The 24,762-nt window shown below is 37.2% G+C and overlaps 1 protein-coding gene across 5 annotated transcripts; it reads left to right on the forward strand.

Moving 5' to 3' along the window:
- The first annotated feature begins 1,487 nt into the window (after positions 1 to 1,487).
- LOC131240428 (glycolipid transfer protein 1-like) lies at positions 1,488 to 12,195 on the forward strand. 5 transcript variants are annotated; one of them, XR_009168752.1, is made up of 9 exons: positions 1,488 to 1,841; positions 4,361 to 4,501; positions 6,119 to 6,174; positions 8,218 to 8,348; positions 8,465 to 8,600; positions 9,661 to 9,792; positions 11,509 to 11,543; positions 11,822 to 11,976; positions 12,114 to 12,195. XR_009168752.1 is itself a non-coding variant. In XM_058238653.1 (8 exons), coding segments are annotated over exons 2-8 (609 nt in total). In that variant the 5' UTR covers positions 1,488 to 1,841; positions 4,361 to 4,383; the 3' UTR covers positions 11,823 to 12,195. The 5 variants fall into 5 exon arrangements, 4 of the variants coding, with proteins under 4 accessions (XP_058094636.1, XP_058094638.1, XP_058094637.1 ...); XM_058238653.1 differs by having other exon boundaries at positions 11,822 to 12,195; XM_058238655.1 differs by lacking the exons at positions 11,822 to 11,976; positions 12,114 to 12,195 and having other exon boundaries at positions 1,488 to 1,860; positions 4,381 to 4,501; positions 11,509 to 11,720.
- Positions 12,196 to 24,762: the final 12,567 nt, after the last annotated feature.

The raw sequence follows: 24,762 nt of genomic DNA on the forward strand, positions 1-24,762 counted from the left end.
TCATTTTCCCACTGCTATCTCTGGTGTGGTCCAGTTAACCTTTCGATATGAATCTTATTTGGGATCATGCTCTAAAATCATCTCGAAAAATGGATGAACGGTGTGGATATAATAAATACATCATTTTGGGGGCCATATAACTTTGATATCTTTTGAACCGTTCGTACAACTCGGAACTCGAGGAGCTGCAGCGCTCGTATTCCCACGACACGTACCCACACCAGCCAGATCGGTGGTGTGTGGTACACCAGCCAATCCACTTCCTCATTACTGAGTGCCGACACACGGTGGTTTACCTGCATCTGGAGGCACGGCATTGTCGTGCGTGCCTCCGGATTGTTAACCACACGTGGCATGCGTATGATGATCTGAACCATACATCCCATGTACTCATCGGCAGATTGACCGTAACCAAAATTTTCTTTGATTTTACCATCCTAACCATCTCATAAACGGGCCTTTTCTTGCTTAATAGGAGCCGTTGCTGGTTTTTGTCTTTTAGTGTTCATTTGTATGCCACCAAGAAAAAGGGCTGGAACTGTATAAACACTGATCTTGACCATGGACCAATCACTATTGGAAGCACGAAATGGACGGTGTAGATCTGATCCAATGTGCCATGTATTCACCATGACATGGGAGGCAGGGAAAATGCTGTGCCTCGAGAGGCACAAAATCTTCTCTCTTCTTCTATATATCGCCCAACTGGGCCCACATGCTCAGATGCTTCGATGATCGGAACCGTCCGTGTTGTATGTACTCTGGCTTTATAGGAAAATGAAATAAAACTACACTGAAAGGAGCATTCTGACCATCATATGGTAGATGAAATTAAAGCATTGAAATGAAAATTTTCAATGGCTCATATTCAACTATATAAATCAAAGGTCAGTATCATCATTGAAGAATGTCCTTTGAACGATAGCTTCTTTATGTAATTACAGAGAATATGTACGAATCAAATCATAGGTTAATCTAAGCATGTGGTACCCACTGGGCGACACATACACGCAAGATATTTGTGCGATCACGTACGAGCACGGTACCACAACTTGTGGTACAGTACTATCTTTCCCGCTAACATGGCACTCGTGTAGGACATCAGTTCCATGAAAACGGTAGTCCCTGTCACGAATCAAAATATCAGATAGCACTAAAATTAGGTCAGTTCTCATCATCTGAACCAACAGAGTTGAAATCGATGGAAACCGACGGTCTTAATCAACTGAAAGGTGTGGCCCATATAATGATCGTATCATCCTGATTTTCAAGAATATTGATTATCATGTTGTTTCCTATCGTTTTCATGTTACTGATTTTCTAAAATATTGTCAATTTATCGGAAAAAAGGTGCCGTACCACAGGTTTCGTGTAGGTGATTAGTTCTCAGAGGGAGAACTTCCAACGTCCAACTTACCATACGCCCAGTGCGTACTACGCACCACTGTCGTCGTGCGAACCCGCCCTTTTATTCGAAAAGAACGTGCCGAAAGTTCTGAATCATGTCCATCTCGCGATTCTCTCTCATCTCTTCTATTATATTTCTAAAATAATTATAAAATCCGTTCTCTCTCTCTCTCAGATATATATAAAAACGAATCAGATTATTCGCATTTCAGCGTCTCCGATCCCAAAAATTCGTTTCTCTTTCGGAAGCGAATCGTGATCGCGATCGCTTTTCTTCTTCCAGGAAAATCATTTTTCTGTGCGTTTCCTCTCGGATCGGATCTGGATCTTTCGTTCTCCAGTTAACTGGATCTCCGGGAGCTCAGTAACCATTGAAATCGGCTCAGCCTTCACGGAATTCGATCTCTACGGGGCGATTCTCGCAGTTTCTGAAGGTACGCGAACGGATCTTCCGTAGTTTACGGTTTCTAGTGCTGCATTTTTCTACATCTGGATCTTCTTCTTCTTCTTCTTCTTCTTTTTTTTTTTTTGAGGTTTTGGAGTGGAATTTCTGAGATGATGTGGTTCGAGTGGTGAAAATTGAGAACAAACGGTTGAATCGGCATCGATTTGTTGTTTTCGTTTCGAGCTTGAGATTTATGTTGAAGTTATTCCTTTCCTGTTTTTGGATGGGATCGATGCTGTTTGAAAAGTGAAAATCGATGGAAGTTGGTCTGATTCGGCGTCGTTTAATGATCTCTTGAGCTTTTTAAATCCCTTTTCTTGTTGTGTGTAAGGGGCTTGTTGTTGATGGGAATATCTGCAGTTGAAGGGATATGGGGTGCGGAAAAAGGCTAGATCCAATCAAGTAACTGTAGGTTTTTATGTTCTTTTGGATAGGATTGACTCTATGGATAGTTTAAAATAGGGATTTTCATAAATCAGTACCTCACTAATTGGATTTTTTGCATTCCATTACCTATTTTTATTCACTTTGCAATAAAGTACCTCGATAGTTCAGGTTTTTTGCAACTCAGTACCTTCCATCAAATTTTCTGACTTCTGTTAGTTTAAATATCTGTTTTTTTTTAAAAAAAATAATATATATATATATATATATATATTTATATATATATATATATATATATATATATATATATATATATATATAAAAATGATGGAAATACCTTATCTATAAAATGGCAACACGAATCGGTGGCCATTAAATATTGATTAATCAGCTAATTAGAGCATTGTTTAAGGACAGGCGGTTGTTTCTATAGATCATCTCAAGTTGCAACTTGCACGGTTTTTTTAATTGTGGGCATCACACTCTACTAGAGTATCAAACTTTTTTCTCTCATATGGCGTCACTTTTCTAGGTCTGCATGCCTTGTAGAAGAACGCTCTTGAATCTGCTACATATGTGCCAACGTGGCAACATAGTTGCAAGGTCCAATACATTCATCAGGGGGTTTCCACCATGTGGATGCTCTGGCCCAAGAATTAGGTTGGTCCCACAGTCAGTTGGGTCACAGTTTTTCAAACAAATGTACAGTTGAAAAAGACTTATTTATTTATTTAACAAATCCTCTCTAAGTCTCCCACTATACCCTTAAGGATATTTTCAGCATTTACTAAAACACAGCCCTGTGAACTAACCAGCACTTGAGAAATTAGGAAGGTACTGTGGTACAAATACCTGAATTATCGGGGTACCTTTTTACAAAGTTGACTAAAAAGGGTACAGAATGCAAAAACCTAATTAGTGAGGTGTTGATTTAATAATAATTCCTTTAAAATAATCATGTTATTGAGAAGGATTCTGAGATTGAAGCCATTCTAGCTGTGACAGTGGCTAAACTGATCAAATTGTTTTAGATTTATGATCATTCAGCTTGTAATCGCTTTACATCTTTTTTCATTTCTAATGTCAGGTTTTCTTTGGGTTTATTGCTCAGAAGCGGAAATTGGATTAGTATGATCGATTGTTGCCATTATGTGATCTAGCAGATCATTTTGCCACTAATGCTTCCGATGATCTTTCTGCATTTTAACCTAGATCATTTTGCCACTAATGCTTCCGATGATCTTTCAGCATTTTAACCTCCTTTTATGTATTACCGCTGGGTTTGGTTTTCTGTGTAAATTATAATTTTCCTTCCAATCCAATGCTGGCTGTAGATTTCTAATGAACTTTACAACTTATTCTCCATTGGCAATGCAATACAAAACCAGTGGCTTTACAGAGGTCTTTCTGTTATTCAATAGTCTTAAGCATTTAGCCATTCTTTTTTTCTTTCTTTTCTTCTTCTTCTTCTTCTTCTTCTTTTAATGTTCTGAGCCAGTAAAGGACTCTTTGTTGGTAACAGAAATCCAATTCAAAATATTATGGCTGAGAGGGAGTTCTCTGAAACTGTTTGTGGAGCTATCATCTGATATGAATTCTTTGTACATTATATTATGATGTGAATTCCTATGTGGTGCACAACTGGGCCCACATGATCAAGATCAATAAAGACCATTGGACAGGAGAAATCCACCATATATTTCACTTGACCAAAAGTAAACATGATTGGGTAATCACAGCCATACAATTAAGGGCATGCAAATGGACAGTAAGTTTAAACATGGCCTTTGCATCCATTTTGCAGGCCTTTATTTGGACAGGAATATACTGGAGCCATGTTCAATCAACGGTGGTCCTCTCCTATCAGTCTTTATTGGTCATAGGTAGACCACTTGAGCCCAACATGGTTTACTGTTGGTGTTCTGGAATAGTAAATTCCTATGGACATGACAGAGACTGTATTTTCTTATACTTCCATATATGGATATGCACACACAGACCTGTGCGTTTTCTCCCAGTTCTCTTTGTACTTGCTTGCACACATTGTGAGGCATCAGAATCTTGTGAATTGTGATGAAGTAATAAGGATGCCTTCTGATAGTTGGTTTACAATTTTCTCCTTAGGCAGAAGAACCTGAGTAAAGAAAATGGAGGGGACTGTGTTCACCCCCTGTCTGGAAGGAATGACATCTGTAAAATCCAACGAAGGGGAAATGCTGACCAAACCTTTCTTGGATGTCTGCAAGCTTGTGTTGCCTGTTATAGGTATGACTTTCATGTTCATTTTTTCAGAATACCAACATGAAAACTGGATAAGTTTTAAGCAATCTCATTTTAGTTATTTTATGTTAATTCTTAGGATAGTGGACCTCTATTGCATAGCCATTTTACACTAATTTTGTTTTGTGCTAGAATTAGAAGCAAGTATGGATGAATTTTAACGAGTTCTTTTCTTTTTGAGAAATAAATCCTAACAAGTTAGCTTGTAAATGTGTTAACATGTTCCATTGTTTCTATTACCATCTCCATGAGGTCAAGACCGCCCTTTGTGTTGGTTGCTGGTGGCAATGGGCCAGGTACAGGTTGGGCATAGGGATACCATACCCATATCCACCAATGGGTGTTACACCCCATACCCATGTCAGGCCTGAAATGGGAACCTATACCCATAACTGTTAGGATATCAAGTACCAATTATGATTTGCAGTTTTCAAAAAAGATGTGCAAGACACCCATGCTCGCGTGTACTACCATTACTATGAACTAGTGTTGCATATCAACCAATAGTCTATGACACTTTGCCAAAGTATCATAGTTTTTCTCTTCCATTTTCAAATCTCCTTTTTGAGGCAAAGAACCCACCATGGTGTCCATCCAGCCCACACATCAATCCATGATGATGGGATGCCCCAACAATTAGGACTATGCAATCATCAGGTGGGCCACTCCATAGGAAATAATAGACAATCACCCCCAAGACCACCAAATTCACTTCGGGCCCACATGATGGTTAGGTCGGCTAGAACTTTGGGGCATCCCACTTTCATGGTGGGGTTACCCTATTGGATGGCATACACACACCATGGTTGGCTCCACTCATGAAGCGTTACAATAAGCTTGTCTTACAATGTTGTAGCCGAATTGGCCTCTTTTTTACTAAAAAAAAGAGTCCCAACTATGGTTAGTAATTAGTAATTACCACTTATAAATTAATTTGAGCAGTGGACACATACATACATTCCCAGCCTTCTTGGGAGCACTGTCCCCAAACCTTTTAAATGACACATGGGGTGACCTATTGTTGATCCAAACTGTTCATTCATTCATATAACTATGAGCATGCCATGCTGCAAAAATCATGCTGATTGGGTCATCCTAAGCTTCTTATCAGTAGCATGAAAATGGACGGTCAAGATTGATCAAAGAAACAAAATAGGTCCTTGATCATCATCTTGAAACATCTAGTAGGTAGGTCCCACTTTGTATTTATTATGATTCTAAAGTAATACTTTGATTTGATGATTTTAACCATGTGATTTATGGTTTGTAAACAATTAACTCCATTCAAAGGGTAAGGATCATCTGATTGGCGTGATTCTTGCACCATGGCTTGCTTGTAGTTGAACGAATGGTTCAGATCTCTCTCTCTCTCTCTCCCTCTCTCCCTCTCTCTCTCTCTCTCTCACACACACACACAAGCGGTTTCATTGTTTAAGCCTTCAGATTATATCCTATGTTTTTTTTTTTTTTTTGTCAAAATTTGTTGCATTATATTGGCACGACAAGAAAACTTGATTTTTCCTGCCTTTTCAGTAGAAACATTGTTGGACATTCTTGTTGGGCATTGCTTTGTCTTGATATCTTTTATTATTATGTTACCAGATAAGTTTGGCGCAGCCATGGCACTCGTAAAATCTGACGTGGGGGGAAATATTTCAGTAAGAGTTCTCTTTTTCATTCTTTTCAGTGTTAGATGTTTGCTGGCTGCTTGTAGAATAAGTCGTCATTTTCCACTGTTTGCTTAACCTTGGTTTTCAAATACTGGGCTAAGGTTCGGATGCTGTTTAAAAAGGACCTTTAAGTTTTTTTTTGAGGTCCAATTTGGAAATGGCCCAATTCTTTATCTCCATTGACTGTGACACTTCACATAGATTAAATTTTATATGGTTTGCATCTTGCGGTAATTAATGGCTTTCTGTTTTCTATACCCAAAATACAGCTGTATTCTTGCTGATTATTTCAGCCCATGTTACTCAGACACTGGCCGTTGTTCGGTATCAAGCGTGGACATAAGATGCTGCGGGCGGCATCTATAGAAAACCAGTCCGTGAGGCCCATAGAACCATGAACGCGGATTAGCTACTGACGGCTTCAATAGCGAGATTTGCTACCGAAGTGACGTCACTAAATTCTGCAGGCCCCACCATGATGGATGTGTTGTATCCACACCATCCATCCATTTGGAGAGATCATTTTAGGGCATGAGCCAAAGAATGAGGCAAATCCAAAGCTCAAGTGGACCCGACCATAGAAAACAATGGGGATTGAACGGTCACCATTAAAAACTTCTTGGGGGCTACAAAAGTTTTCGATCAAGTTGATATTTTTGTTTTCCCTTTGTCCATGTCTATGTGAACTTATGAACAGATTGGATCTCAAATAAACATCATGGTGGGCCCTAGGAAAGTTTCAATGGTGGGCGTGACTGTCACAACTGTTTTCTGTGGTGGGGTCCACTTGAGCTTTGGATCTGCCTCATTCTTTGGTTCATGCCGTAAAATAATCTCTCTAAATGGATGGACGGTGTGGATACACCACATACACTATGGTGGGGCCCACAAAACTCAGTGACATCACTTCAGTAGCGAATCTCGCTACTAAAGCCGTCAGTACCTAATCCACGTCCTAGAACCATATGATAACACTGAAAATTCTGCTATTGCGATAGTATAAATGTTATTCATGAAAGAATAAGATATAGAGAACTGTATTTGAGAGAAATGTAAAGATGCATAATAATATAAATGGTACTAAGAAGGAAAATTCAAGTTATTTTTTTTAATCCAAGAACCGTGTTGACATGTGTCCAACAATGCATCAACTTATTTTGAAACATGGAGTTTCCTATTAAATTGTGCTCGAATTGTATGGCAAAGCGTGCTGTAAACATTGATGGTTTACAAATTTCCCTTTGTTGGATGCATGTAATAGTTGTGCTAATGTACAAGTACGGTGTGGATGGCCACATGAGCATGTGACTTGTGTTCATTATTATGTATCAGTGGGTTCCTTGCTACTTTGTGCTACCAATTACTTGAGCATGACCTTGCATGAGTGCATGTGCTTTGTGCTTGGCAATTTGTGTGGCAAATGCCCCTCCATGACCCTACTTTGCTTACTTTACCTTCCTGTTCAAGGTATTCCATATCGGTAACAGTGGCCATAATGGTCACTGCCATTACCGATACAAGTATCGGCCATAATGGCCGACATGGGGGTGTAACGATTGTTATGACCCTTGTAACAGTTGAAAAAAATTATTGCCCGAAAAAATTTGGAAAAATATTTAGAAAACTAAGTGCCCCATTTCACTCACGTATGATGTAACGGTCACGACCATTACCTATACATATCAGCCTTTACGGCTGTATCATAACGAATACGGAACACCTTGGGCTGTACATAGAATAGTTGGGTTTGGTATCAACACTGAGGAGAGTGGGGCTATGCTGGCATGTGGGTAGTGTCAACGTAAGCATTTGCTATGACCAGTTCCAAGAGCCTGGGTAAAAGAGTTAAGGTTGTAGTCTGGTGGGCAGCCAATTATAACACTTTTTTCCTTGATTGTAGAACTTTTTTCAATCTACCATTTTAAATCCAACCTTAAATTTATTGGGAAGAAGGCTAGGGAGATGATGGTGGAGTTTCCCTGTTACATAGGAAATGATTTTCATTTGTTGAAAGTGATTTTTCTTTTGCAGAGGTTGGAGTCCAAATATTCTTCAAGTCCTTCAGAATTCAATTTATTGTACAGCATGGTAAAGGCAGAGATTGAAGCTAAAACAGCAAAAGCTTCTTCAAGTTGTACCAATGGGCTTCTATGGCTAACAAGGTGAACAAATTTTGTCTACATGCTTGTTTACACATCTTTCTGCATTGTGCGTAGAAATGTCTATGATCGTGCACACACACTTTCTTTGAGACTAATGCATATACCAATTTCCTCAGGGCAATGGACTTCTTGGTAGAACTGTTCCGCAACTTACTCGAGCATCCTGATTGGACCATGTCGCAAGTCTGCACAGATTCCTACGGGAAGACCTTGAAGAAATGGCATGGCTGGCTTGCTAGTTCTAGCTTCACTGTAATGTCTATCAATCCCATCGAACTGATTTCAAAATTTTCAGATGAAACAATAGGAAAACATGTGGATCAGCTTATATGTAACAATACTTGTATTTTCTGTCATGATTAATGTAGGCAAAACCAGTACCAGTAATTATCAGTCATCAGCAATTATCTATTATTAATGGTACTTGGTAGTAATTGCAGATAATTATCATATTGTTATTTATGGAAATTTTCCTCTTGAAACCCTTTCCCCCTTTCCCCATCAATATACAAAATCTCGGCAACCTAAACAAAATCTTTAGTCCCAAAATTTATGCATAAACCTAATGCAGAATACTACAAAAATTAAAAAAAGAAAAAGAAAAAGAAAAAATCCTAATTTTCTCAAAACTTTGGTTTCTTAGGTTTCTTAGAATCTCTGATAGGAGTTCTAAATATCACTTTTGACTTTATAATGTTTCTAGGGAAAGGATAACCCTCACACACTTGTGGTTTTGTCCACCCATTCAGTGCCACCATGGTCTGGATCATTCATCTGGTGGGGCTTCCTGTGGAGGTGCCATGGCCGAAAAAAAGGAACTGTCATCATTGATCCTCACCAAGCAACCAGTAGTAAAAAATGGATGACTATTAAGTTATTGAGCAAACTGTTCACATTGAAGTCCTCTGATTGAATGCTTAGAATCACTTAAATGAGTGCGCTTTTTAGGCTACAGCATTTCCGGAGTAGGGATCACTGAATGAACTCTCTGGATCATGCTGACCTTACATGTGTGGGCCCAATCACAGGATGTCTCACGGACGAGTGCACCATAGATTCTAAACATCTTGACGTTTTTCTCTATTTGTGTGTTTTTTCTTAAATAATTTTTCTCGTATCTTTTAATTGAAAATGCTAACTGAACTTATCAGTGTGCATTACATACATTTAACTGATACTTGGACTCTGAAAGTGATGTGGTCGAATATTTTCAGGAAATTATAGTGCAATACTTGATCATGTTTAAAAAGAAAAACCCTTTTCTTTTTCAAGTCTTTAGCTTGCACTAATATATATAGTGCTGAAATTACAGGTTGCCATGAAACTTGCACCGGATAGGAAGAAGTTTATGGAGGTGATAGGGGGAACTGGTGATCTCAAAGCAGACATGGAGAAATTCTGTACAACCTTCTCTCCTCTTCTTGAAGAGAACCACAAGTTCTTGGTAAGATCTTATTCCATCCTTTCAAAAATAACGGAATAACGTGAGAAGACAGGTTTAGTAGTCTACAGGACACCTGAAATAGTAGTCCATGGGCACATCCACCTCAAATGGTGCCCACCTTGGTGATTTGACCCATTCATATAGTGAGACTGACCCATCTATGCTGCAAGACATTTACCAAAGGGACAATCCTTCGAGTTGCTGCACATATAAAATTAACTGTTGGACTTTTTTAAACATTCATTTGCAGGCCATGGTAACTGAAACCATTAGAATTTTCCTGTGGGATTTTCACTCTACGGTGGGTCTATGTGATGAATCCATGATATCATAGAGTGCAAGTCCTGTGAAAGGAATGTTCAGTGGTCCTATGGTCACTGCAAACTATCAATGATTTTCCCTTAATTAAATTTGAAGTTGTTGGCAAACCTCACAGTGCACATGCTCTAGACCTCAACTCTATGCAAGTATCTCTTTGTTGGTAGAGTGCAGTAGTTGGACTAAAGCGTAGCATGGGGCACGAGTTTGTTGGCATGTGAGTAGTGTTTGATAAAAACGTACCTGCCAACTCCTTGTCATGTGCAGCCAAGTGCTTGAGCATTTCTGTTCCAATTTTCATCAGATGGGGGTACATGAGTGAGCTTATCTGATACTCATGTTCTAGATCCTAACTATTCAAAAATTCCCCTTTGTGGCCAGCAAGTTGGGCTAGCATGAGCACATCGGCATGCAAGTGCTGTTTGGAGCCATATGGATCAGTGGTCTCATTCCTATTATGTGCAGCCAAGCGCTCAAGCATGACCCTCCATGTGTTTGTGTGCGTGTCACTTGTGCTGAATGGTACACCTCTCTATGACCCTTCTTTTCTTGCTTGCTCATTGGGTGTGCATGTAATAGTTGGACTCGAGGGTTAGAGACAAGGCGGACCATTTTGGCACGTGAGTGTTGTCAATGTTAGCCTCTGAGAGCCAGCCATGGCCAATTTTCAAGAGCCAGGGTAAAAGAGGAAGGTTGATGTTTGGTGGGCAGTTAATCAGAACCTTTACCAATCTAACCTTTTAGAAGATGACCACAAATTGCTAGAGGGCTGAATTGATGGTGGTGATGCTTGTGTAAGTTTCTTTTAAATCCCAACAATGGGAAGAACACAAAGTACATATATACAATGACTTACGAGTATTTTGGATGTCTCAAAAAGTGCATGTAAGGAGGGATTGTTTCTGTCCAAACTGATCATGTGTGCATTTCAGGACTCTCAGTGAAATGCATGGACTATATATGTTTTGAGTGGAAAAGGCAGAAAAGCAGAAGCCCATCTAATTCAGTTTTGGCTTCCTACACTGACCAAAAGAGCTGCTGAATCAATCAAGGGGGCCTTGCTCCCATATCCCCCACCCCTCCCAACTCATGAGATTTGGGTGCACACTATGGATTGAGGACTTGTCTGAGCCGACTAGGGCTTGGTCAAGTCCAATCTGGTTTGGCATCAGGAATCAACGTTGCAAATATGCCCAACTTGGACGAGTAACCACCCAACTCAGCCTAGTCCTGAACTGACTCAGCACCGGACTAGTCGGTCCATGTCACCAAGCCTTCAATCCATGGCTACACTGTCTAAATTCTCCATCAAGACCGTCCACATTTAAAGATTAAAAAATAAAAATAAAAATTAGGAATTCATTAAGTGACAGATGATATATCTACTTTTTGCTGCAGGCGAGTGTTGGCATGGACAATCTGAAAGCTTCCTGAGGAAAGGACTCCTTTTTTCCTGCTTCGGTATCAATTGTTGTTGTTTTGCATCGAATTTCAAACATTAAACAGATCATCTATTATTGATAATTTTTTCAAACAAAATATATTGTAATTTGCTTTGAACTTTCTTCTTGCAATCATCATGATCTTGGGTGAGTATAATTCCCTGATCCTATTGATCTCTTGTGAGGGTCACAGCATTCATTTAGATTTTTTTTTTTTTAAAATTTTCCCTCTTTTGAGCTCTCTTGTTCAAAATCCACACTGGTCATGCAGGCCTAGCGAGATGATCCATGGCCTTCAAATGGTGGTCAGACCAATGGTAAATGGCCGGCATTCAACTCTGGAAAGAGCAACTGATGGGTAGGATATTCCAATCAGTGGGCTACCTGCAGTGCGACAAGAGTAGATGGACATTCCAAACTTGTGGTATGAAGATATCATAGCTCATTGCTAGAAAATCAGCTAAATGGCAATGGCTCTCTTAAAAAAGACTCGTGGCATCGTCCTTCAATTTCTTTTGAATTTCTGGAGGGACTGATTTGGGAGTTGTGCATGATAAACAGGTGAGGACTGCTAATCACATGTGACCCAATGCCTCAGTGGTGGACTCGCATGAGTTTCAACATGAGGTCATGGGTTCAAGCACCGATTGTGGCGCCAGTGGTGTGTGTGAGTGCATGTGAAAAAAAGAAAAAAAAAAGAAGGTAAAGACTGCTAATCGATCAATGCCTTAAATGCATCCGACTCCAAGCCATTTTCCCAAAGCGGCATTTGGGCGCACAAGTGAAATGAATTGCAAAAATTCAGTTAAATCAAAACAGGAAATGACCAACGATGAAGCAGATCTTTTGTATGAAGTGTTCTGCGCTGCTCAACTGAAAAGTGTTCTGCGCTGCTCAACGTCACGAGGAATGAGATTCATTATAACTAAAAAGCCTTACTCCTTATATAGACTTGATAACTTTCTAGTTACTCTACAATAATATAGATAGAATGACAATAATATAGATAGAATGAAAACCATGCGGCAATCAGATGAATATACTCAACCCACTCAGTAACCCACTAAAAAACAATATAAACATTTTGAGATTTTTTTTTGTTATTTTAACATGCTTTTACCATTCTCTCAAATTCTCTACACGGCTACACACCATGAAAATGACCTATAGCATAGAACAAGAGTCAAAATTGGCCAAAGTCTTTGGAATAGCCTCTTGGTATTGTCTGGTCGGTGACACTAATCCCTCTATCAGATGGACGGCAAAGAAGTAAATAACAGATTTGTTCTTCCCACTCTGTTAGATTAATAATCGCAATCCAATTCAATGGTGCATCCAAACACATCCTTAATAATTGTAAAGGCAACCAAATAGAGGGTAAAGATATGCAGGCTACCTCTTTCAAGACAACGGGAATATGGAATGAGTTCACGGAAATTTCTTGGTGGCTCACCTGATGGACGGGGTGGATCTCATCCACATGAAGTTGTCCATCCACGTCAGCAAGTCGTCACCAGTCACATGGCTATGCGTAACACACAAGTCTTTTGAATTTTGGAGGTTTTTGGATGGTTGTTCATTGATTTTTATTTATGGCCCACTTAAGGTCTGATATTTTGAGGCTTTTGATTGCCATCACGGAGCTCATGTAAACACTGGTTGGATTGTATATATACAATAGGGGCACACCACACATACAACATGTTAGGCTTTAGGACTTTGGTAAAACAGGCGTTGTAAACGTTTTCATTTCCAAGTAAAGATCTGAATAGTCTAGAATGTCCGATTTACTCGGTTTCAAATGACGCTTTATATGCAGGCACTTGGAAGTTGTGAATGTGGTATTACATTAAATTAAATGAAACTAATTAAATTGTGGAAATCACTATCCTCAAGGTCCTAAAATCACATTGGTTGAGCAATCTTAACCTCTGATTCGTGGCACTTAGTTGGAGTTTTATAGGTGCTTTTCCACTGTTTACTATTGTATGGCCCACCAGCGGATTGTCTGTGACCCTAGGCACAGAGATATACCTGTGCCCGGGCCATGTGGGGTCCACAGTTTCTGTGACAAATCCACTCCGTCCATCTGTTTTGAAAGACCACGATAAGAGATAAATCTAAAAATTAGGTAGATCCAAAACTCAGGTGGGCCACACCAAACGAAAACATCCACTGTGGAAATCTTCCATGAGCTGGCCATGATGTACAGAACTTGTGAGTCTACCAACGGGGTAAGAGCCATTCCCTCGGTGGGACAACCCTGTAATGCACGGTAGCGAATGGAATTATCACGGCATTCTGACAAGTGGGGCCCGTGGAACGGTAATCCAAACCATTGATCCATCCCATGGTGAACGGACCATGTCTAGCCATCGCATTTGTGACTCTCGAGCAAAATCTGGACGGTCGGTGAACTTGAATTGTTGACCATCCATATATAGGCCACAAATTGTAAGCTTAAGATTGTTCTAATCAGAAGATTTTATTGTTTTATGGTCCACTCCTAATGGGACATAATTGGCTAGCCGTCCAGATTACAAAACCAATTATCCCCACTTCTCAAAACTGAAAACCTGTGTACAACGAAAACCGTGTGAAATTAGCAAGGGGAAATTTTTGATACTCTGGCAGTGTATGATGGATGATATGCAGGCACGTAGAAAATACTAAGAATTAGTTTAAATAAACTTTTCAAATTATGGGTCCTAGTTATGAACCAAAAACTACATTTATACGATCATCTGGTTGTTCGGCTTTATGTGTGCGGGTGTGTTAGAATTGAAATTGTGGCTTAATTCAAACCGAACAAGCACCGGGATAGGCAAACACGTAGTGTATTATTGCGATCAGATGAGATCGGTTGCCAATTCAACCACTTGCTCAATGTGTAAAAGGATCAAACGATATTCAGAGGGTGGGGTTCGTCCTTTGATGCTGGGTTATACCTTTGACTTAAGTACAAAAGGATTTTTCAATACAAATAAAGTAAAATAAGAAATGAATTTTTACAATTGGCCGTGATGCACAGACGCAAAGCACATTTCCGAGTGAAGAGTTGAACTCAACTGCAAAAGTGGACTCAAATTACAAATAAAATTATCCTCTACTTGATTAATCTTATGGATTACACTACGGAATGTAAACAACAGGCTGAAAGTAAAGAATTACACTAAAAATGTAATTTGTTTGATAGGAAAAGTTAAATGATTACACTATAGAATGTGAATTGACAGATTATTGAAAGAATAATTGAAAGATAATCTTTAGAATGATTGGGTCAGTATGAGATGAAATATCCCTATTGCATTCCTCTTTTATTTATAGCTTTACCCAAATCATCTAAATCCTTCCCATGTTTTGACGATTGCCATAACCATTCACCACTACTTGGCTTTTTGGATGCTTTCTACATTTTAACAGTTGCTGTAACCGTTCAGCACTTTACAACCTTTTGCAGACTTGTAACACCCTGGAAATTGGGGGTCGTGCATACACTCGACTCTCAAGTTCCCGGGTATCACTTATAACCGATTTTCTTATTAAAGTGTGATTAATCACGTTTAAATATGCAGCCTGAAATTTTCTGAAACATGAAGCACAACCACACATGTCTACTGAAATGAAAGAAATCAAGTATATATATACAGGTCCAAAAATATACATGGGTCGCACCAGGCGTTGGATCGGTTTCAATTTGGTTATCGATGGGCTACAACGGTTGTAGGTGTTCCAGGTTCCATACATATGTGAGCAAACAGGGTTGACAAAACAAGGTTGGTCAGCGAGTAGACTAGACCGCATGAGTTCAGGTAAGTACATGGCAGAACGACATCAGATATAAGCGACCCATGTAGCCTAACTACTGTCGCCCATATGCACTCACCCAAATCCATGGGTTTACCCTCAAGACGGTCCTACCATCGGGGCCGCCTTCGCTCTCCTCATGTTCTTGACCAACCTAAGGGTTTGGGTGGTGATTCACAACATGCTAACTAACAGGGTTATCAATTAGCATAAACAACATCATGTTCTCATACTCCTCAACATACCATTCAGCATCTCCTAGCAAGAACGGCTAACAATATCATGAATAAAAGTGCATGTGTGTTATGTGGGTTGGTGAGAAAATTAAGTACTTCCTACATCTCATAGAGCCAATTTGCACAACGATTAATAAGGCATACATGCTATAGGGTAACATCATATGAAGAAAATCAAACAAGACATAAACATGAGATCATCAATATGTACCAAATCATGTAAGAGGCAAGAACAACATCATATGAGGAAATTAACATGACATACAATTCCATACAATTCCAAACAACCCAACAATTTCTAAGTTTTTTCCTAGATTCTCCAAATGCATCTTCCAAACAAACAAAATCATTAGACTCATACTACAATTGATACTAGGCCACCTAAGGATAATAGTCCGCACCTATGAATCATTGAAGACTTTAAGAAATGATTTAGGGTTGGAAACTCGTGGGTCGATTCGTAGAGATCCTCCCCAATCGGTTGGAAATGGAGCTTAGAGTTGTGGATGTGGGAGAAAGAATGAGATTTGCTAAGGTTCCAAGTTTTCTTGGCTCCTCCACCAACAACACCCTCCTTCACTCTCTTCTTCCTCTCTTCCTTCTCCTTTTTCTCTCCTCTCTCCCTTTGTTCCACCTAGTGCAAATTCGTATAGGGAGAGGGGGTGCCCAAATAGGGCCTTTATATAGTGCCAGGTTTGGTGCAAATGGCCCTAAGTGATGAGTTTTTACTATACTAACCCTATTGAAAGATTTTTTTTAGCCTCTAGGGCCTACTATGGAGTGTACAAGTCGATGTACACAGTAGGATAGTTAGCCCTAATGATGATCTACGTATGGATATGATCGGCCCACCATTTGGATGTGTCAATCAACGGATATGATTAGAAGTTTGTTCAACGGTCACCGATGGTCGATCGGGGCCGTGGCTATACGGATATGAGCAGGAAAATATCCTTACTCCATATGTAAAGTTTGGTCGTAAACCGACGATTCGAAATCCTCAACTTTGTATAAGAGTGGACGACCCAATTCACTTAAGTTCCAGCTCCTTTTTTTAGAGTATTTGCACTTCTTATGCACTCGTCCTTCGGCTCAAGTTAAGCGGTTTTGGACACTACCCAGGTTCGACTCCTGCGATGGACGTCGAGCCCAGTAAAACGGACATTACTCTATAATTTTGGAACTAGTGACCCACTAACGAGCGGTCTAGAGTTTATTCGAAAAATCGGGGCATTTCTGGAATGAATTAGGTATTGAGATTTTTCGTGGGCAGTGATTAGGGTTTGAGTTAACTATGTTCATAGTGTGGCTTATTTATAACTAGTGAAAGTGGAGATTTGGTCATAATTACTCTAAGCCGTCGGTTTTAGGCTAAAAAAGTAATGGGGTTGATTTGGTCTATTATTCAAGATCCGGGCCTTATCTGACTCGGCCCCGGTTAGATCTTTAATTTAGATATGATTGTCTTAATTATTTAGCGATGGGTCGGTTAGATTTGGGTCCTATATAAGTAAATCATGGGGCTATACCTGATGTTCAAGTGATCGGGCGGATTCGTTGGCTTCCTATGGTTTGATTAATCGGACCTGTGTGGTTCTTTACTGGTTCCACCCGTGTATAAACTAACATTGAGTGCTAATGGTCATTAAGTGATATTATAAGTTAATTAATAAAAAAATTAAGAATTTTTGGAAATCCAAAATAGTGAAAATTTAGGGTGTTACAAGACTTTCTTACCACATGTCCCAATAATCACTCTAGGCCTCCTTGTTGACTCGATCTCATTTTGCTTAGCCGCTCGATTGAACTCTTGGATGACCATCTACCGCTTGATCGAGCTCCTAGATGACCATCAACCTCTTGGTTTACCTTCTGGATGACTATTAGCCGCTTGATCAACCTCCCACGTAATTATCGGCCGCTTGGTCGAGCTCCTGGATGACCAGTGTCGCTTGATCGACCTCTTGGATGAATATCGGCTACTTCGTTGACTGCTTCGTTTGCTTTTTAATTCCTTCCAACTGCTTCTTATCTCGTCATCCTGTCAACTGTGATCCTGTAAAAAGCACTTCAAGCATCCTTGGAGATATTTAGCCTACAATATCTTTCCCTTCCTATAACATGTGTCATTTCCAATTGGGTTTCCCAAGAATGATTGGGAATACGATAAAACATTGTTCCCCACGTTGCTTCACATTTGGTAAAAGGTGAATGCGATGTTAATTCGTTGTTTAATACAATAAATGTGATTGCTCGACCCTGTAAAAAATATCAATTTCAGCCATCTTGGTCAAACTTGACCATCTTGATTAAAAAACGACAAAATTGGTCATCCTAGTCAAACTCGACCATCGTGATTGAAAAACGGTAAATTTGTCTGTCATGGTCGAACTCAACCATTGTGATCAAAAACTGGTAAATTCGACTATCCTGATTGAACTCGGCCATCTTAATCGAGAGATAACAATTCGATCGTCGTGGTCGAACTCGGCCATCATGATCGAAAATTGATAAATTCGACTATCCTGGTTGAACTTGGCCATCATAATCGAAAAACGGTAAATTTGGCCATCTTTGTTGAACTCAGTTATCCTGATGAAAAAACAGCAGTCAATTATGACAATTGAAACTATCGGTCAATCCATTCCAAATAAGGCTTATGGTTAACCTAGGTAGTAATGCGGCCTGTTAATTCCTGAACCATTTGAATAATTTAGTCATGATTAATTTAAACGATATGATTCGGCTATTGGAGGTGGTTCAGGGCCTACTTGATTTTCTCTTGCATGATAGAGTGGATTCCTAAGGAATGACTTCTCCCTAGGTATATCTTGGTTTCCTTTTTCATAAATAAAATTCGAGACCTCCCTCTCTAGTCGCCTAAATTCGGCAGACAATGGAGTGTTTCGCCCATCCTGAATCAAAACGAGAAGGGTGTTCCAATCCAATGGCTGTTGTCAGTCAATCCATTCAGGATATGACTTATGGTAGACTAGAATAGTATTGCGGCCGAGTGCTTGGCCTGCAACTTCTTAGACCATTTACATGATTTAATCGCAATCTACTTGCTGAGGTTTAACTATCGGTGGTGGATCAAGACCTAATTGGTTTGGTCCTTCTTGGAACAACGGATTCTTAGGGAATTGTTGGGGATTATGTTCTCCCGGTAAGATCTGATTCCAAATTTTATGAATGAAATTCCTAGTCTCTCACTCTGATCGTTTAAGTTCGACGGGAGGCAGAGTATTTCGTATCTCCTGAATTGGGACTGGTGGTGGATTCTTCTATGGAGAAGGCATAAGTGGCAGCTGAGCTGCATTGCCGATAAAACTTCCTTTGATATTATATTGCATTACCGACGTTCACTTGGCCATCATAGCTATTAATCGATGCATGGCCTAAGTTTGGTTGGCTATGTATCTATTAGTATTCTCGGTTTAAATACAGAACTGAGAATACGGAATTGCTCAACTTGAGCTCTTCCATATTCTTATACATGTTGAATACTCAGTTGTACATCTCGAAGTACAACTGCTATCTCGTTTAGAGGAACAGTTAGAGTGGTCATTGCTCCTTCCTGGTCCCCAATACCGAATGTTGGACTATTGTTCAGATTCAACACTTTGGGGACCGCTTGAATTGGTACATCCTCGATTGGAGGTGGTACGGTTGGCGTAAAGGAATCAATCCGAGCAATTCAAGTACATTTTTTTATTCATAATTCTAATTAGCAATATTATGCCAGTAAATTAGAGACAGGGTCCTACCGAGCATGCCAAAAACTATCGGTGGCCCTACACAGCTAGTGCACAATAAATATTTATGGCAACTAAGTATTTTGTGGTCCCACTAGGCGTGTCAAAAACTATTGGCAGCTCTGCACGACTGATGTAGAATAAATATTTATAGCAACCAAGTAGTTTATGGTCCCACCGGGCGTGCCAAAAACTATTGGTGATAAATTTTCGGTTGTATGTGTGCGGGCGTGCTAAAATTGGAATTGCGGCTCAATTCAAACCGAACAACTATGACCCCAAGTGCCAAGATAGGTAGACATGTAGTGTATAATCGAGATCTGATGAGATTGGTTGCCTATTCAGCCACTCGCACAGTGTGTAAACAGAATCAAGTGATATTCAAATAGTGGGGTTTGTCTTTTAATGATGGGTTACACCTTTGTCTTCCGTACAAAATGACTTTTCAATATAAATAAAGTGAAATGAAAAAGATATTCTTACCATCGATTGTGAAAGACAACTGCAAAACACCTTTCCGACTGAAGAACTAAACTCAGCGTGTGAGCATGGACTCAAATTACAAGTAAGATTATTAACTACGTGAACAACAAGCAGAAAGTAAAGAATTACACTAAGAAATGTAATTTACTTGACATGAAAAGTAAATGATTACACTATGGAATGTAAATTGACTGGTAATTAAAATGATAATTGAAAGGTAATGTTTGGTTTAATTGGGTTGGTATGAGACGAAATCTTCATTTTGCATTCCTCTTCTATTTATAGTTTTACCTGGATGCTCTAGATTCTTCTCATATTCTGACTGTTGCGATAACCGTTCACCACTACTTGGATTTCTAGATGCTTTTCACATTCTAACAATTGTTATAATTGTTCAATATTATACAATTTTAGGGAGACTTTCTTGCCACCTGTTCTATTAACCACTTCAGGCCTCCTTACTGACTCAACCTCATTCCGCTTGGCCGCTTGATAAGCTCCTGAATGACCATTTGTCGCTTGATCGAGCTCCTAAATGACGATCGACCACTTGGTTAAACTTCTTGATGAATATCGACCGCTTGATCAAACCTTAGATCCTAATTAACCACCGGCCATTTAATCGACCTCTCGGATAATTTCGATTGATGGACTATTTGATTTGCTTTTGAATCTCTCAGTTACTATTCGGCTTGTCATCCTGTTATATCTTTACTCTATAATATCTTTCCCTTGCTTATAACATTTCCAATTGGATTTCCAATAACTATCGGGAATAGGATACAACATTAGTTATCAGATTCGTGTACATTTATTGGACGGTTTAAAATATTCCTACTGCAAAAACAAGCATCCAGAAATCAGTGGTTACGATTGCTTAATCAATCTGACTTCTAGAAGATTAGTTAGAGACATTATCATCTAAAATTTAGTTGGTCTACTTTAAATCAATATATGCCACATGTACTGTATGAGAGTGCCTGAGTATCAATAGTTACACGCTGGCAGAGGGTCAAACAACTACCCCTTAATAAAGCCTCATAGAGACAAACCGTTGCTTCCAGCGCTTTTCACAAAAAGACCCGTTATTTTCTCTTTAAAAAGGACGCTTAACTGGAACTTGAATTTCTAACCGTTCCTTCACTCCGCTCTTCCCTCGCCTAAAATTCAAAAATCTCAACAGAAAATTGGACCGTTTACGGTCTCAATTTTTCCAGGTAGGCAACAAACACCCCCTCCAATTTCGGATCGTCGATCGAAAATTAGGACTAAATAGGATTTGTAATTTCAATTCATCCTCTTTCTATTCCTCATTTCAGTCGATACGACAATCTATTCAATAAACTCAAGGGTTTTCTGGGTTATTTCTATCTCAATTTGTTTTAAAGAGGAATTTTTAGATATGATACGATGTCTGCCGAGTTCAATCGCGGAGATTTGGATGTAAAAGGATCTGAAATTTCACAGATTGCTGAAAAATCAGGTTCGAAAGTATTATCACAATTTCTTTTAAGAGGCATTCTTATATCATTGATTATAAGAATATAATAATACTTTATTAATCATTGTAATGAATTACTGACAATATTATAGATTTCAATGTAAAAAGTATAATTAATGACCAATTTACAAAAGATTCATAAAGATTTATAATAAGATTAGAGGTTTAGATGATCCATAATTCTTTATATTATAATAGCATAAAGATTTATTTTTATAATAATTATGAATAATCCACAATTATTAAGATTATTGATAATAATTATTATAATAAATCTTATTACACAATTACATATAATTATCTACATAATTATATCTACATAATAATTATACACAATAATAATAAATCTATATAATTATAATAATAATATTATAATACATATAATTATTATATTATAATTGTAGATATAATTATGTATAATAATTACATATATAATAATCTACATATAATAATAATAATTGTTATAATAATTATACAATTTATTATAATAATTTATATCTACATACAAGGATTACAGGTTTATCACTTGAGAATTTATAATACAATTATTGTATTCAATGTTGTAAAACCTAGTTTCAAAGTAGTAAAATCTTGATCTTCTTAGACATTGATCGTACATTCCAAATCTGTGACTTGTGCAGAGAACATCCGATTCAACACATCCACAATATCCAAACTTCATATTTGGGTTTTAGCTTTCAAAGAACAATCTTTATCAGATGGGTTGGTTGACGAAGTGAAATGCTTTTTTTAAAAACAATATGTAGATAAGTAGATATAATTATATTATATGTAGATTATATGTACAATAATAAATTATTATATTATAACACAATTGTATCTAATTATATCTGATTATATTATATGTGTAATTATTATTATATCTAGTTATTATATTGCATGTAATAATATCTAGTTATTATTATATCTACATAATTATTATAATATATTAATGCATAATTATATAATATGTGTAATTATTATATCTAATTATAATTTTTATAATAATTATTATTGCATATTATTATTGATTATTATACATAATTATGTAGATATAATTATTATAATTATAATTTTTACATAATTATACAATATCTACATAATTACGTGTATAATAATTATATAATAATATTATTATAATAATTACAATTATGTAGATTATATGTAAATTGTATAATAATTATATAATAATTATAATTATGTAGATTATATGTAGATATAATAATTATTACAATTATAATGATGTAGATTATACACAATTACACAAAATTATTGATAATAATAATATTATTATAATTGTGTATAATAATAACTTTACCATTATTATTATATTATAATAAAATTATTATTATTATTATGAGTTCCATAATAATCTTACCACTATAATAATAATTGTGTAATAAGATTTATATAATAATAATTATTATAGTATTATAAGTAATAAGATTTATAAATTTATTATTATAATTATTATATGTAGATATGTAGATTATTACACATATTATAATATATGTATAATTATTATAATAATCTACATATAATAAATATATAATTATTATAACAATATGTAGATATGTAGATATAAATTATATAATATAATATCTACATATAATTTATTGTATTATAATTAGATATAATAATTATACAATTGTTATAATAATTACATATATAATTATATCTACATATCTACATATTTATAATATATGTAATTGTAATTATTATTGTATAATTATTATGTAGATATATGTAATTGTAATTATATCTACATATAATATACAATTGTAATTATATCTAATTATTGTAATTATTATATATGTAATTATTATTATATGTACATATAATTATTATAATATAATAATTACACAATTGTAGACATGTAGATAATAATTATTACAATTATACATATAATATAATTATTGTAGATAAGTAGATTATATGTAGATATAATTGTAATTGTGCATAATCTATATATAATTACAATTCATTTATAATAATTATTTTATTATAATAAATCTACATAATTACACAATACAATTTATAATTACACATAATAATAATCTACATTATAATAATAAGATTATTGTGTATAATAATAATAATAATTATTGTGATAATAATAATTATTACGAATTTATTATTACCAAATAATGGAATAAGATTTATATTAAATAATAAGATTATGAATCTTATATTATAATAATTGTGTATAATGAATCTAATGAATTATTATTTTTATAATTGTGGGATTTATAATAAGATTTATAAAGATTTAAAAATTGTATAATTACACATACATGAAATCTTTTGATTGCAATGTCAGAAATTGCACTTTTGATTGTTTGTTTTCTGGTTTTCTTCGAAACACCCTTTCCATTTTTATTTTTATTTTTTCAAATTTTCAAGGAAAAATGGGCTTTTTGGTTTCACACATTAGCTGATTGATAGTGGCACCCTTTGTTTTTCTATCGAGATCCTGGTCCGTTGCATCCCACCATGAATGGATAATTGCCATGAATGATCTCCTTGATAGGACCATCATAGCCCTTTGATTTGTTTAAATAGATGTTCCACATTTAACTGAAAAATTCCCAACATTGGTGGATTGGATCTTGCACTCAAGGATATTTTTGGGGCACAGTTCATCAATGCTGGGAACCATCGACCTGGATCATCAAACCATGGACCCACTCATCAAAATTGCCCCCCGGATGCCTGTGGAAAGCCTCCAGTGACGAAACATATAATTCCTTATAGTAGAAGGGGTGCCGTCACATGGTACCAGTACCGAGCAATTGTGGTGCCCACATGGTGTATGAATGCCATGCCATCCAATCTCCAATGGGTGTGCACCGCCGGGATTGCTAGATGCCCCAAAAACGGAGCTGATCCATTCATCAGGTATGCCACACCATATAAAATAATGTAAAACTCCCGAAAACCTATGGATTCAAGTTGTGGGCCGGCACCAAATTCCAATGGTGTTTTGGGGTGGTTGTACATTATTTCTTATGGTGTGGCACACTCGATGATTTAATTGTTCTGAATTTTGCACTGGGTTGCACATCATCATCGTGCATGCTTGTTGATGTGTTGATTGCGCGCTTGTTGGACGTGTTGAATGTCAAACATACACCATGTAAGCCCCACAAAAGCTTGGGAGCACCGCTAAAATTGGCGGCACCATACCATTTGAACCCTCTTACTAGTAAGGGTTGGGGAATCTTAGCACACATTTCAAAATGGACATTTTGAAATGCTTATAGATTCCCACCATCTGTGCTTGGCATCGAAGTCATGCTCTTAATATTATCATTATCAAATTCTTTTTTACAAATATCATATCAGATTATTCGTTTTACTCTGTTTCATCTTTCTATTTAATTTTTATGTCCAGAGATACAGGTTCATACCCGCAAGCATTCCATTGA

The sequence above is a fragment of the Magnolia sinica genome, chromosome 3 (assembly GCF_029962835.1).
Source record: "Magnolia sinica isolate HGM2019 chromosome 3, MsV1, whole genome shotgun sequence".
Lineage (NCBI taxonomy): Eukaryota > Viridiplantae > Streptophyta > Magnoliopsida > Magnoliales > Magnoliaceae > Magnolia > Magnolia sinica.

Bases quoted from the DNA above. Each gene is read 5' to 3' on its own strand.
- LOC131240428 (XM_058238653.1), top strand. From the start codon at position 4,384: ATGGAGGGGACTGTGTTCACCCCCTGTCTGGAAGGAATGACATCTGTA. The intron at 4,502-6,118 runs GTATGACTTTCA...TTATGTTACCAG, and splicing joins GCTTGTGTTGCCTGTTATAG to ATAAGTTTGGCGCAGCCATG. The intron at 9,793-11,508 runs GTAAGATCTTAT...TTTTTGCTGCAG, and splicing joins AAGAGAACCACAAGTTCTTG to GCGAGTGTTGGCATGGACAA.